Source organism: Equus przewalskii, chromosome 10, assembly GCF_037783145.1.
Source record: "Equus przewalskii isolate Varuska chromosome 10, EquPr2, whole genome shotgun sequence".
Lineage (NCBI taxonomy): Eukaryota > Metazoa > Chordata > Mammalia > Perissodactyla > Equidae > Equus > Equus przewalskii.
In genome coordinates this window covers 50,626,798-50,641,859 of record NC_091840.1, presented here as the reverse complement: position 1 = coordinate 50,641,859, position 15,062 = coordinate 50,626,798, and the positions used below count along the sequence as shown (strand labels likewise).

Here is a 15,062-nt window from a genome sequence, read left to right as displayed (position 1 = left end):
CTTTGCTCAGAGCCCCAAGCACATCTGGTTCCCACCTTAGGTGGATACACTAGGTTACTGTCGTCCACAGTGGAAACAATAAACTCCCAAGAGAGGCTGTCCACTGAAATCTGGGGATTGAAGGTGAGAATAAGAGAGGACCGCCAAAGAGGAGAGCAAATACATGTCCCCAGCATCCCTCCCCCATTACACTTTCCACATTGCTCACATTGTTTTGGCGAGCTGAAGACTGTAGCACAGCAGTGAGGAAGCCTGTGGGAAAAGTGAAGCCAGACAGCCAGAAGATCACAGGAGGCCGGGCACGGCTGGCCCACAGCTCAAACTGTTCCACACGCATAGCCAAGTCCCGGGTCCATGCAGCCAATGGCTTTTGTGAGGGATACGCCTGGAGGAGGAGGCAGTGTGTGTGTGTTCATTCATTTAGTCATGCATTCAAATCCTAATTTTGAGTACTCAGAGCAGATATGAGAAGAACATGTGGTGTCAGCCCCTGTTCCCCAGCTATAGTTGGGCAAAACTCTCCCAAAGCCAACTCCCAGGAAAGAAGCATAAAACAACAGCTATTTGTTGGCAACAATAGCAACAGTAATATTACCCAGTCACCGTTAATGAAGGATGTACTAAGGATTATGTACAGTATTAGGAATCTTTGAGACAGCCTTGGAGAGGTTAGTAACTTGTCCTGAGTTAGTTCCTAAGTTAATAACTTGTACAAAGTCAGGCAGTGAATGGAAGAGCCAGATTTCAGCTTTGAACCTGTCTGGCTCCAAAGCCCATGCTCACTACTTTTGGCTGTTTGCCTCCCAGAATGAGGAGATTGGGGGCCCAAGGGTGAGAGGAGAGCTCATTGTTGGAGTTGGATCAACAGTGATGTAATCTTGCCTTTCCCCAGAGTGGAGGGACATGGGCATCAAAGATGCAGTTGAAAATCTCTTCCAGGCTTGTAGACATGACAATGAGACCCTGGATCCCTTTTTCTAGGTCCGTCAGTGAGAACCTGAGCAGGATAAGGTGGAGGGTTAGAGAGAGGATGGAGCTAGGAAAGCCATATTAGGTAGGGGGTGAAGGCCTGTCCTCTTGCGTCCTCCCCACATTCTGCAGAGCCCCTCTCCATCTTACAGGATGGTCTCCATAAGCTTGTTGTATCTCTGGATCTCCTGCAGAAGGACCACGTTGAGGGGGGAGGGGTCCATAGCCAGCAGTTTCCGGGTCCCCTCATAGTCGATCATTTCAGGGATCTTCTGTTTCACATCAGCAGCCAACTCAAGGACCTGATGAGACAGGAGCTCTGGGTGTAGACCTGTCTTCCTCATTGCTTCCCCTCCCCCAGGTGTCTGTCTTTTACCTTGTCTTCCCGACTCTGGCCTCCAGCCTTGGTGGGTGTAATCTGGGGTTGCAGGGAAAGCAGAGTCTCAAAGAGAGTTCGTGCCTCCGTGATCTGGGAGGCCACATCCGCATTGGGGTGCTGGCCAAAGGCCTCAGGGGGGTCCATGGCGGGCAACATGCTGATGTACTCCTTGTAAGAGGCCAAGCTCCCATCCTTGGGGATGAAATAAGTCTCCAATACTGACAACCTGGGGAGCCACAGCATAATTATCACCACGTTGTGGGGACACTGGGGCTTCAATGCCAGGCCAAGACCCCAATCCCTACACATGTCCCATTTGTCCAACTCCCTGCTCTTGCTCCCCCTCCCACAAGCTCTGCCTTCTCCCAATCTCATATTTTCTCCTCAAACACTTCCCCTCCGCCAGTGCCACCTGGTCTCTTTGTGTCCTCTAGCCCCCTGTTGAGTGCCACCTCCTCCTCACCGGTAGGAGGGAGTTGATAGAGACTGGTCACAGAAATAGTCATTGATGTAGGTGGTGAGCAGGCGCCGGTCCCAGTCATCTGTGACGTGCCCACCATAGTTGACGCCGGCAATGAGGTATTTGAGTGCATCCCAGGGTGTCTCCTCATACTCATCCAGATAGAGGCTCAGCAAGTTCTCTGACACCTGTGCATGGTCCCAGCCCAAGCCCCCAGCCCCCCACACAGTTATGGCAGGAACTCTTGCAATGGGGCTTTAACACAGGCTTTCTGACAGCAGATATTCTTTCAGGGGAGCTAATGGGGCAGGAAGGAGAGAGGGCTGGGATGAGGGACCCCTGGGTAGCACGAACCTCAAAGTCAGAGTCGTTGAAGCCATAGATAATGTTCCAGCCAAGCTGCAGGAACTTTTTGCGTTCCAGTAACACAGAGTGGAAGAAGCAGAGTGCAAACAGCAGCTTCTTATACTTGGCAGGTTTGGAGCAGCGGGAAAACTGTGGTTCCGTCATCAATTGGTAAAGACGTGTCATGTTGGCCTTTAGGCCCTGGGCACAATGAAGTACAGTGGCTCAGCCGTGCCACTAGCACCACCGTGTACAGTTATGGACATTGCTCACTGCACAAGGGCACTGGCTGAAGGGGTGAATAGAGGCTGAAATCCAGCCCTTGATCTGCATGCTGAGATGTGCACTCATTCACAAGGCTGGGTGCCTTTCTCTAGTTCACACACAGGCACTGTATGGGCTAGTGGCAGCCCTACCTTCTTGTCCCCCCACTTTTGATCTTCTCAGCCACAATGTTCTCAATGGTGGGTAGGCCAACTCAATTTGGGAGTGCCAGAAAATATGAACAAAGATGAAGACATACGTATGCCACTATTAATGAACAAAAATGTACACTATTACGTGCAAAGGTTCAGTGTAGATTAAAAGGGCCATAGTATATATATCATCAAGGAGGAACATTTTATGTGATTGGATTTTTCAGGCTCATGAACAAGTTGGGATTTAGGCTAAGTCTTACAAATGGGAAGGAGATGACTAGGCTAAGAGGAGGGTCTTGGTTTCCTGGTGATGGAAAGAATTGAAAGAATAAAGCCACAAAGAGGAGAATAACTGAGAAGAGGAGTCCAAGTGAAGTCAAGTGAAGTGCTCAGGTAGGGTAAGAAGGGTCTTGAACAGATGGCGATGCAATTAAGAAGGGCAGTTTGAGCCATTTGGACTTGATTCACCAGGCATCATGGAGCCACCTTCTATGATATGTTGAAACAGTGTTTTAAGAAGACTCCTCTATGATGGACAGAATGGAATAGTGAGAAAACTAAAGGAAGAATAGTGAATAGACCGGTAACAAAAATAAAATATGATTTTTTAATGCCATTTATAACATCATCAAAATAAGTAAAATATCTAGGAATGAATCTAACAAAATGTACAAAACTTTATAGAGAAAATTACAAAACTTTATTGAAATAAAAAATAAATGGAGAGACATACTATACTCATGGATTGGGAAACTCAGTATCCTAAAGATGTTGATTTCCTCCAAATTGATCAATGGAATTTTTTTGTGGAACTTGACAAGTTAATTCCAAAATTTATGTTGGAGAATAAAAGGCAATGAATAGCTTGAAGAAGAATCAAGTAAGGAGACTTGCCTTACTGGCTATCAAGAATTATTATAGAACTTTATGGTAATTAAGACAATTGGGGAGAAGAAGAATAAAAAAAGAGGAAGAAGATTGGCAACAGATGTTAGCTCAGGTGCCAATCTTTAAAAAAAAAAAAAAGAGTGTATATTGACCCCCAGGATAAACAACTTGACAATGAACAGAATAAAGGGTCCAGAAACCCATATATATATATGGAAACATGATTAAGGCTGAGCAGGCATTGCAGATCAGAAGGGTAATTGTGGGCTATTCAATAATGGTACTGAGACAGTTGGTTATCCATGTTGAAAAAATAAAATTAGACCTCTATGTCATTCCACACTCACAAAATCAATTTCAAGTGACTAAAAATCTAAATGTGGAAGTCAAATTATAAGATTTTTTTTAAAGCAAGTATAAGAGAGTGCCTTTACAACCTTGGAGTAAGCAAAGATTTCTTGAACAAGACGTAGAAGCACAAACCATAAAAAAGAAGATGGCTAAATCTAGCCTCATAAAATTTAAGAATTTCTATTCACCAAAAAATAACATAAAGAAAAGAGAAAAGATAACCTACAAAATACATAACTGACAAAAGATTGGGATCTGGAATGTATGAAGAACTATGAAACATGAAGAACAGCATGAATGAATATTAAGTACATAATATTGAATGAAAAAATCAAGTCGCAGAGGAATATGTATGTATACAACATGGTTCCACTAGCCATACAAACTTTTGTGTTAAAATTATAAAGAAAAGAAAGTGACAAACACAACATCAGCATAGTGGCTTCTTCTGAGTGGGGAGGGAAGGCGAGGAGATTGGGGAGAAGTGCACTGAGACTTCAAAGAAAATGGCATCTTCTTTCTTACACAGGATGATGGTCACACAGGTGTTTATTGAATCTTGATTGTTTATATCTTGCATATATTTTATAAATATTCTTTTGTATCTACTTAATATTTAATTTTTTTAAAAAGACTGGATGACAGGCAGTGATCCAAGAATATACTCCAGGACTACACCCTAAGCGGACAATGGGCGGGGGGGCCTGTGATTATAGGGACTTTCTTAGTTGAAGCAAAACTCAGATGAACCACTGTCCTTTTGACTATTTGGGCTGACTTTGTATATCCTGATGCAAAAACTGGCCTCTTTCAGAGGACGACAAAATCGCAATACCTGATCTAGAATGGATCCTGTGCTGGGGGGAAATTTATAAAGGACATGATTGAGTCATTTAACAAATTTGGAATATATAATAGATTTAGATTAAAATATTATATCGACTTATTGAAGTTGGCAACTGCACTGCACTTATGTAAGAGAGCATCCTTCTTCTTGGGATTGAGATCTTTACACTGAAATACACTGAAGCGTCTAGAGATTTAGAGATAAATGGCCATGATATATGAAATTTACCCTCAAATGGTTCAGCAAAAGTGTGTGTGTGCAAAGAGAGAGAGAAACAGAGAGAGATGAAGTGATAAGGCAAGTGGGGCAAAACATTAGCAGTAGTTGAATCTGGGTGACATGTATGTGGGTGTTCTTTGTACTATTCTTATTCTTACAACTTTTCTCTAAGTTTAAAGTGATTTCCAAATAAATATTTAAAACATATTGACCTCTTTGTTAGCTTCCAAAAGAAATCCAGTTGTCCCAAGTATGCCCTGTATGTTCTACTTTCACTGAAGGTTTGGCTGATCACCAGGATATTCTGCCTTAGCAGCAGGCAGCATTTCACAGAACCGCTCCTGGGCTGAGCCAGGATGGGGCCCTCTCTCCTCCGGACCTGCCCCACTGCAGAACCATCCTCTCTGATTCCTCTCTCCTCCTCCTAGATTTCCCTCAGATTTATCATTGCCTCCCACTTTCATTATGCAGACCTCAACAGCACCTCCCTGTGCACTTGCATACCTCTGCCCATCACAGGGGCTCAACCAACAGAGGACCCTCTAGTTACCAAGGCACACACCTCTCTTAGAAGGCAAACAAAAGATTTTTAAACAAAATGAATTAAAAAATGTTCTGTTCCACTGGTGACACATTTCTGGACCATTTGAAATTTTCAAATGGGGGTACAGAACACTTTTGTTGGCAGAAAAAAATAAAGGTAAATAAAAATCAACTTTAAACATATTTTTTTAAAGAAAATTAGTGGCACCATTAACAAAAAGAGGATGAGGAGATAATCCATGGTGGAGGAGCTGACAACTTGTTTTGAGAGCGTGGGATTTATGGTGCTGGCATGCCAAGAAGAAATGCTTTGTAACCAGATGGAATTCAGACCTGGAATTGAGTTTGATGCTGGAGCCAGAGAGATGCGGATTGGAATTAAAATCAGGAAAGGGACAATTTCTCCATCCACTTGTGGAAGGAGGAAATGTAGAATGAGAAAAGTTGGAGGTCAAGGACTAAGTCTTGAGATATGACCACAGGATAGGAGGAGAAAGAAACACAGAAGTAATAAAGGATGTGGCAAGAGACAGAGGGGGAACCAGGAGTGTGTGTCAGGGAAACCAAGAAAGAGGAGGTCAGCTGTGTCAACTGCCCCAAGGTGGTCACGGAGGATTCAGAAGGATGACAGACATCTGCTTGTGTGCATTCAAACAGTACAGGACTTATTTGTTGAGCACCTTATACGTACAGGTCCCTGTGCTAGTCACAGGATGAGTAAAACGATGAGAGAAAAAAAGCCATGACCTCTACCCTCTTGGGACTTACAGTCTAGAGGAAGAGAGGCATGAATCAGAATCACACTAATACATGTAAAATTACTACAGCAATAAGGGCTGGAGAGAGTGGTAAGTGTTTTATGAGAGTGTGTCTCTGGAGTGTTGACCTAGACGTGGAGGTCAGAGGCTTCCCAAGGAAGTGATGATTGGGCTGAGACCCAAAGGGGCAAAGAACAGAGTGAGGAGGAAAGAAGGGAGAGCAGCATGTGCAACAGCCTTGGGGCAGGAGAACAAATGGTCTATTGAAGAAGAACAACAAAAAAACTTAAAAATTAGCAGTGTAGGTAGAGCAAAGAAAGTGAAGGGGAGAGTGGTGACTGAGGAAGCTGGAGAGGTGCCCACTGGGACACACAGGCCACGTTAATAAGGGTTTGATCTTGACTGAAAGCAATGAAAAGCTACTAAAATAGTTTAAGCAGTGGGTAAGTGGGTAGGATGTAGCGACATGATCAGATTTTAAAGGGTCAGTATGATTGCATTCAGTGGTGACCTTGTAATATTGGAGATACAAATATCAATAGAGTTGGAGAGAAAGAAGGAGAAAGAGGCTGGGAGTCCAGGAAGTGACATTAGAGAGAGAATGTAAGGAAATGTCAGGAGGCAGGAAGGTTCTATGAACTAGTTATATACTCTTTCTGTGCCTTAGTTTCCCATTGGTAAAATGGAGGTAATAGTACTTACCTGATTGTGTGTGTGTGTGTATTAAATGAGTCAATAAAGGTAAAGTACTTAGAACAATGCCTGGCACATAGTAACACTCAAGAAATATTAGATATTACCATTATGTTCTAAGAGTTTGGCACATGGAGGAGAGAAAGCAGGTGGAATTTTTTAGAGGACAGTAGAGTCAAAAAGGCTATATTGTTGTTAAGGTTAAGCCCTCTCTCTGATGCCAGCAGGAGGAGAGGTAGACCAGATGGCACGGTTGATGCTAGCTATCTACAGTGGCCCATACCTTTGGTGGTTCTGTGGTCATCTTGATGCCAGCCTGCAAGATTGAGATAGGGAAGTCTGGGTGGGGGCTAGAGCTAAGCCAGAGGCGGAAGGAAGGGTGAGGATCCTCCACTTGCAGCTGTTCCACCAGTTTGTCCAGATTAGGCATCCAAGACAGTGACAGGTGGCAGTTAGCAAGGAACACCCAATGTCCTGCAAGGAGATGCTGGAATCAGTAGGAACCATTCCCCAAGGCCCATCCGTCCCCACACTTCTCACCTGATTGCGTGTGTGAGGGTGTGTGTGTGAGTGTGTGTGTGTATGGGGGGGTCCAAATGCTCAGGTCTGCCACTCCCAGGGCCTTCTGGAGAAGTGGGAGCTGCAGTTACAATAGTGCGATTGAGGGTGGAGGTTCAGGAGAATAGGACCAGGGCCAAGGATAGGGGTACAAGAACAAGATGGACACTCACCCTGAATCACACCCTCTCGGAGGAGCCGAGCAGCAATGGGGGCCTGGCCCTGGCCCAGGGACAGGGCATGGAAGCGCTGGGCCATGCCTGTGTGCTCTGCCAGCTGGAGCAGGGCACTGGTGGGGTCCACACCGGGGGACAGAATGAATATGAGTGGGGTTCGTGGGGTTGAATCCTCCATCACCTGCCAGAGCACAGGGTATAGCCTCAGGCAGAAGGCCATGTCACACAAGTGGGAGAGAGAGATTCAGGAAATGGGTATGGTAGACTGGAACAGGGAGAGGGAGACAGCAAGGACCCAGGGGTGGTCCTTGGAAAACAAGCCACTGACCAACTTCATGTTTAGCACAGGCGGCTCAATGAAGCGGGAGCCAAGGTTGGAGACAATGAAAGAGGTAACGCAGAATGCCACACGGTCCTGGCGTAGAGAGCGGACGATGAGCATCCGTTGCATTTCATTGCAGGCATTCTCCCATTCACCTGGGGATAAGTTGAATAATTGCAGGGAGAGCGAGTCTGGAAGAGCTGGGAATCTAACCAAAGGGGCACCTGCAGGGAACGTTCTGCCAGGAGGCAGATGCGCTAAGGGGAGCTTGGGAGAGGGGATGAAGAAGAAAGGGAAGGGCAAGGACATAGGCTGCACAGCGGGCAGGAGAGGGAGGCTCAGTGCCCGGGCACCTGGCAGCATAGCCTTCTCCGGGGTAGCACTGGTATACCACAGGTGCCAGTCACGAGGATACTGTTCAAAGGAGTTCATGAGTCCGTGGAAGTTGGTCAGTTTGTCTAGCTCTGTGATGTTATCCCAGTAGGCATCTGCGAGCCAACTAGTACATGGGTTATCCATTTGGCCCTCTCGATCCAGGACCTGAGGGGAAAGAAAGGAGAAAGGCATTGACCAGGAACACCTCAAAAGAATAATTATTTTGGGGGGCCGGCCTGGTGTTGCAGCAGGTAAGTTTGCACATTCCACTTCTTGGCAGCCTGGGGTTCACTGGTTTGGATCCTGGGTGCGGACATGGTGCTGCTTAGCAAAAGCCATGCTGTGGTAGGCGTCCCATGTATAAAGTAGAGGAAGATAGGCATGGATGTTAGCTCAGGGCCAGTCTTCCTCAGCAAAAAGAAGAGGATTGGCAGTAGTTAGCTCAGGGCTAACCTTCCTCAAAAAAAAAGGAATTATTTTTTTTATGGTGGGAGAGCGAAAATGAGTCTTGCATGAAACAGATGGAAGAAATGAATACAGGAATCCAAGGTGGATTGGAATTCACCTTTATTGGGGAAATAAGGAGGGGATCTAGGTCTCTCAGACTGCAGTTATCACAGTTCAAATTTCGGAAGCTGGTGCCCTCTGGTGGTTGCCTGGGAATAATGTCTCCTACCCTAATGATAGCAATTGGTGGCCTCACCCTTCAAAGAAGCACAAACTGTTCCTTTATTCACTTACTCATTCTCTTTACCGAATATTTATTACTCACCAACTACGTGTTTTAAGCACTTGGGACACATCACTGAACAAAACGAACAAATATCTCTGACCTTGAGGAGCTTATTTTCCAATGTGGGAGGGCAGATAATGCACCAAAAACGTAAGTAAATTATCTAGTATGTTAAAGATGGCAGTGCCATGGAAAAATAAAATAAGTTGGGGGCATAAGGGAGACTGGTGGTGCTGGGAGGTAGTTTGAAGTATTAAATAAGAGAGTCAGTGAGGTGAAGTTTGAATCAAGTCTTGAAGGAGGTGAGAGAGTGAGCCAAGTGTACACCTGGGGGGTAGTTTTCTGGCAGAAGGAACAACCAGTGCAAAGGCCCTAAGGTGCGACGTGGCTGTACCAGCAAGGAGGCCTGTGCATCTGGAGGATGGAGTGAGGAGTCAGGCAGTGGGAGATGACATCAGTGATGGAGGATTCTTTTTAAAAGAATCTCTCCGGTCACTGTGTTGAGAGATTGGGGGTGGGGGAGCATTGGGAGGCTATTGCTAAAATCCAGGTGAGAAGTAAAGTGAAGGTGGCCAAAGGATGAAACTGTTGTCCAAGAAGGTGGGGGAATGACCAGCCCAGGGAAACATGGTCTGGTTGTCTGGCAGCATTAAGGGCCCACTTGAGGTTCACGATCATGGATTTAAAGTGAGTCCAGTCAGTGTGGGTGTGTTTTTCTCCAGCCACGTTCAGCTGCATGGGCCACACAGGGATAGACAGAGGGGAAGGAGAGCTGGATCCAACTAGACTTAGGTACAGCAAATGCAACACAGGGCGGGGTGGGGGCAAAGGGTTGAGGGTGCTTGCAAGAGAGAGAGTGTAATGGTGACCATGGAATTCAGGCTGGAGAAGAAGTACCCTGAGAGACATAGAAAAAGTGGTAAGGTCATGCCAATTGGTGGGTCACAGGTAAGAGGAAAGCGGGCAAGGGGGCACATGGCAAGTCTCTCCCCACAGCCCCAGGGAGCTTGTCATGCACTTGCTCCTGGCACTTTTCCTCAGCTCACACACTGGAGCCTTGGGCATTACCCTCTGGGTCTGGAGTCCTCGTCATACTTGCCCTCATCCCCAACCTCGACCACCCCACACTTGGATACACCCTCTGCCCAACTCACCACACCCCCACGGAGAAAGAAGTTGTACTCATCCATGTTGAGCTTGCCAGAAGTCTCCAGGATTTTGGCACACATCTGAAAACTGAATAGCAGCTTGTGGCGCTCAAAAAGGGTGCGGCAGGTGTACCTGGGAGAAGGGGACAAGGAGGGTGGAGGAGGCAGATACTCAGCATGAATGCTTCCTGAGTGAAGATCATGCCACCACAGAGCCTTACACAGAAGAAGGACCTTAATCAGCATCTCATCCAAACCTCCTGCAAACAGCCAAGCACTCAGGGACCTAGAGAGAGGATGTGATTTTTCAAGAGTTCACTGGGAAAATCAGTCAGTCACTTCCATTAAAAAAACACCCAACATTGACTGGACCTCTACTGTGTGCTAGGTCCTGAGGACACAAAGATGAAAGGGCCACAATCTCCGTCCTGGAGGAAGTCAAGTAGAGTGGGGAGGACAGACAGAGAGATCATCGATTATGATATGAGGTGATGAATCCTATACAGGGGTGGCAGTGCTGTCACAGGGCAGGGGCACCCGCCCTGCCTAATGAACTCAGGGAATTTTTGTGAGGAGTTGCCCTGAGGTGCAGCAGAATTATCCAGAGATATGGAAGAGAAAGAGAGGGGAGGGCTCCAGGGAGAGCTCAGAGCATAAGCAGAAGCAGAGGGGTCGGGGGCGAGAACAGCACAGGAAAGTGTCTGGTGCACGATGGGGTAGGTGAGGCTGGGAGACGGCTGGAGGCCAGGGCACGGAGAGCTTCATGGGTCACTAGACACGAAACAACCACCAAAGCCTTTAAGCCGGCAGGGGCATGGTCAGATCTGTGTGTTTGGAAGGCTCACACTGACAGCTGCCAGAGGACAGAATGGAGAGGGACAAGTTAGAAGCAGGACGACCTGTTAGGAGATGGTTGTGCAATTCAGAAAGAAAGATCGTGAAGGTCTGAGCTAAAGTACAGTCATAGTGATGAGGATTTTTAGGCTGCTTAATTTTAAAACAGTTTATGATGAGGATTTTTAGGCTGGCTACTTTTAAAACTACAGATAAGAAGCAGGCTCCGAGGAGTGGAATTTGTTTGCCCTTTGATCAGAGACAATTGCATTTGTGAAGGAAATCTCCATGCCTCCCTCTCTGCGTCAGGAGGAAGGGGGGATGGCCTTATCTCTGGAAACTCTTAATGGGGAAGGCAAGAACTTAAGTTGTTTACTGTCTGGCAACCTCACGTAACTGACCCCCCACCCCAAAATCCTCCTTTGTCTTTAGTTGAAGATAATATTTGAGCGGTGACTTCTGCCATTTACTTAATTCGGTTTGATTCTTATCTAAAAGTTGTGGGACCGCCCAATGGCCGGACCCTACCGGCACTGGTACCATTTTAACTTTTTTTCCTTTGTCTTGTAAAGAGATGACTCACATACCCATGCCTTAAAATTTAGCCCTAACCCTCAACTCGGGGCAGCAGCAGGAGCTCTGACTGCCCGTGGGTCCTGTCCCCACACACCAGCTCTGCCTGCCCATGGGTCCTGTCCCCATGCCAGCGGGGGCAGCAGCAGCGGCTCTACCTGCCCATGGGCTCTGTCCCCATGCCAGCGGGGGCAGCAGAAGCGGCAGCAGCAGAAGCTCTGACTGCCCATGGGTCCTGTCCCCATGCTATTCTATACTATTCTCTAAATAAAAGAGCGCTACTGCCAGATCTTGAGAGTCTAAGAAATCTTTCTTTCGACTCCTCGGCTCACCGACCCCGCATCAATAGCAGTGGGGAGAACCAGGAGGGGACAGTTTACAGAAAGATTCATGAGCAGAACCTGGTGACTGATCTGAGAGGCAGGGAGAGGGAAGAGCCATGGATAACTCCCAATGTCTGGCTTGGGTGCCTGGGAAGTGGGTGCCATTCAGGGATGAGGACCCTGAAGGAAGAGAGAAGATAATGAGTTTGATGTGAAACACGCTGAACTTGAGTTCTATGGGATGTCCACATAGAGAAGGCAAGAACCTTGTTACTCAAAGTGTGATACACAGACCAGAGGCAACAGCATCACCTGGGAGCTAGTTAGAAATGCAGAATCTCAGGCCGACCCCAGACCTACTGAATCTGAATCTGCATTTTAACAAGATTCCCAGTGCTTTTTAGGCATATTACCATTTAAGAAGTGCTGGTATAGTAGACAATTGTATATACAAGTCCAGTGCTCAAGCAAGAGCTAAAGATATAAAACTAGGAATAGTCAGCCCATAGGTGATGGTTAGACCGTGACAGTGGATCAGGTACCTAGGGAAGGTGTATGGAGAGGAGAGAAAGGGATGAAGAATGGTGGCATGGGAAAGCACTAAGGCAGAAGCAGCAAGAAGGGGTACCATTAGCGCCAGCCACTTGCCCTCCTGCCTAGGACACAAGGGGAGGAACCCTCAGACCTGTAGACAGCGTAGGTGTGGTATTCATTTAGGTAGTCAATGCGGTCCTCCAGCTTGTTGCTGCGATGGCTCTTGTCAATGCTGAGGATAAAGAGGCCGATGTAGGCATCCAGTGAGAATTGGTACATGGGGTCGATGCGACCCATGTCATTGAGCACGAAGAACAGTACTGATGCCCGCTGGGCACATGGGCGGTAAGCCTGCAGAGGGGGCAGAGTCAGGGCCACAGAGAGGCATGGAATGGGCCAGAGGCTCAGGACAGAAAGCGGCCTCAAGCCAACACCATTGGAGCTGCGTCTTGACAGCTGGTGGGGGCTAGGCTGGAGGGCACAGGAGCTCACCTCACGGGCCAAGTCAATGTTGATCTCTGTGGTTTCACTGAACTCCAGCTGCTCAGTCACCTCAGTGGCAGTCACCTTGGAGGTCTGCAGGGTGTTTACCAGCTGCACGTCGTCTAGCAGGGAGCCTGTGGCCTCGTTCAGCAGCCTAAAGGGAAGCAAAGAGGCACATGGATCAAGGGGTTAGGAGTACTATCCTGGGGGATAGGGACAGCTCATCAGCCCCCTGCAATGCTAGTTTGTAGATTAGTGGGATGGTGGGTGGGTGGAGGCAAGGTCTCACCGAAGGATCTCATCCTCCAGCTCCTTGAGCTTCCTCTTGCCAGCAGCGATATTGATGACTAGTGAATCCTTCTGCTCCTCCAGCTCAGGCCGCTCCTTCCGGACCACAATGCCCAGGAGTTGGGCCTCCAGGCCCTGGCAGCACCGGGATTCATGGTGACAATCTCACTCTGGTGACCTTCACCCTTTTCATCCCTTTACACCTCCCAAACCCCTCATCCCCAGCAGCCCAACACAATCTTAGTCTTTCTCTCCATCCTGCCAAACTCTACAGCCCTTCCTACTTCACCCTACTACAGTTTAGGCATCAGCCCCCACCCACCTGTTCTTTGACAGCAAAGTTGACAATGGTGGTCTTGGCTGAGGTCTCTGGGCTGTAGTGGGGGTTGGAGAGCTTGGTGGTGATGTAGAAACGGAAATTGGTATTGTATTCCACCTCCTTATCTCCAATGCGCATCAGCAGTCGACCCCCTAGACCCACAGGAGGATCAAGGGCAAGGACCCCATGTGACCAGGTGCATGTGACCCATTCCCCAGCCCAGTGGCAGTGACTCAGTCTGCTTTAATGGCCCTAGCCCAGGGCTATATGAAAGGAGAGACAGGTAAGTAGAGGAAACAGCCAAAGAGCCAGCCCTTTCCTCCCTAGCGTCCTACTTGGCTAGTCTCTAGGATTTGTCCCACAGTCCAACCCCACAATAAGCCTGGGCCCTGACCAATTCGAGCTACAGATTTGTTGAGCACAGGGTTGAGCGTGGGGTCCAGATATTCCTGCACATTTTGGAGGAGCACCGGGTATCCAAACTGGATGGCCTTTTCTAGGATTCGAAGGTAATCGCTCATCTGCAGGTCGATGATCTTAAGGCCCTAGAGAACAGGGAAAAAATATGAAAGAAACATTGAGGGAGTCAAAGGGAAAAATGGCCCAAGGGGAAGTAAAGAAAAAAAAGAGAATAACCTATAAAGGAGCCCCTATCAGACTGTCAGCGGATTTCTCTACAGAAACCCTACAAGCTAAGAGAGAATGGAGTGATATATTCAAAGCTTTAAAGGATAAAAACCTTCAGCCAAGAATACTCTATCCAGCAAGAATTTCCTTCAGATATGAGGGAGAAATTAAATCTTTTCCAGACAAACAAAAGTTAAGGGAAATTGTAACTAAAAGCCCTCCATTACAAGAAATCCTCAAGAAGGCTCTCATACTTGAAAAAAGAAAAAAGGGAGAAAGGGGACACAATCCACAGACTACAGAGACCGATGGATAGAACCAGAACGGATAGCAAATATTCAACTATAGCATTAGGCTAAAAATAAGGAAACTACCAAAACAAGGACGATCTTAGCACTCTAACTACAAATTAATAAGACGAGTTGGAATAAAAAATGAAAATAATTATTTAGGAAGGGAAGAGCAAAGGGTCTAAATCAGTATTGGTCGAGTAAGTAAGAGACCACCAGAGAATAGACTATATTATACACGAGATTCTAAATACAAACTTCAAGGTAGACACTAAAATAAAGTACAGAACAGAGTCACAAATCATAGATAAGGAAAAATCTAAGAAACCCAGCATAAGAAATTGCAGTATTAAATGGGTAGTGTAAAGCACACAGGAAAAGAAACACAGGAAAACAAGATAATGAGCGACAGATTGACAGCATTAAGTCCACATGCATCAATAATAACTCTCAATGTGAACGGATTGAACTCTCCAATAAAAAGACACAGAGTGGCAAAATGGATTAAAGAACAAGATCCAACAATTTGTTGCCTCCAGGAAACACACCTCAGCCCCAAGGACAAACACAGACTCAGGGTGAAGGGGTGGAGGACAATACTTCAAGCA

The 15,062-nt window shown here is 46.8% G+C and overlaps 1 protein-coding gene across 3 annotated transcripts in view; it reads right to left on the bottom strand.

The window, feature by feature from the left end:
- Nucleotides 1-15,062, bottom strand: part of DNAH2 (dynein axonemal heavy chain 2) — a 105,757-nt gene that overhangs the window by 801 nt on the left and 89,894 nt on the right. For 2 of the 3 annotated variants that reach the window (XM_070563230.1, XM_070563231.1), the window contains 17 exons: nt 13,932-14,082; nt 13,541-13,689; nt 13,220-13,353; nt 12,940-13,084; nt 12,599-12,798; nt 10,190-10,316; nt 8,281-8,467; nt 7,934-8,082; nt 7,603-7,786; nt 7,155-7,345; nt 2,163-2,354; nt 1,812-1,996; nt 1,346-1,574; nt 1,120-1,271; nt 883-997; nt 209-385; nt 36-110 (listed from right to left, as the gene is read on the bottom strand). In XM_070563230.1, the coding sequence (XP_070419331.1) occupies nt 36-110; nt 209-385; nt 883-997; nt 1,120-1,271; nt 1,346-1,574; nt 1,812-1,996; nt 2,163-2,354; nt 7,155-7,345; nt 7,603-7,786; nt 7,934-8,082; nt 8,281-8,467; nt 10,190-10,316; nt 12,599-12,798; nt 12,940-13,084; nt 13,220-13,353; nt 13,541-13,689; nt 13,932-14,082 (2,742 nt within the window). The remainder of the gene's footprint in view (nt 1-35; nt 111-208; nt 386-882; nt 998-1,119; nt 1,272-1,345; nt 1,575-1,811; nt 1,997-2,162; nt 2,355-7,154; nt 7,346-7,602; nt 7,787-7,933; nt 8,083-8,280; nt 8,468-10,189; nt 10,317-12,598; nt 12,799-12,939; nt 13,085-13,219; nt 13,354-13,540; nt 13,690-13,931; nt 14,083-15,062) is intronic. The other variant, XR_011523634.1, reaches the window with a different exon arrangement.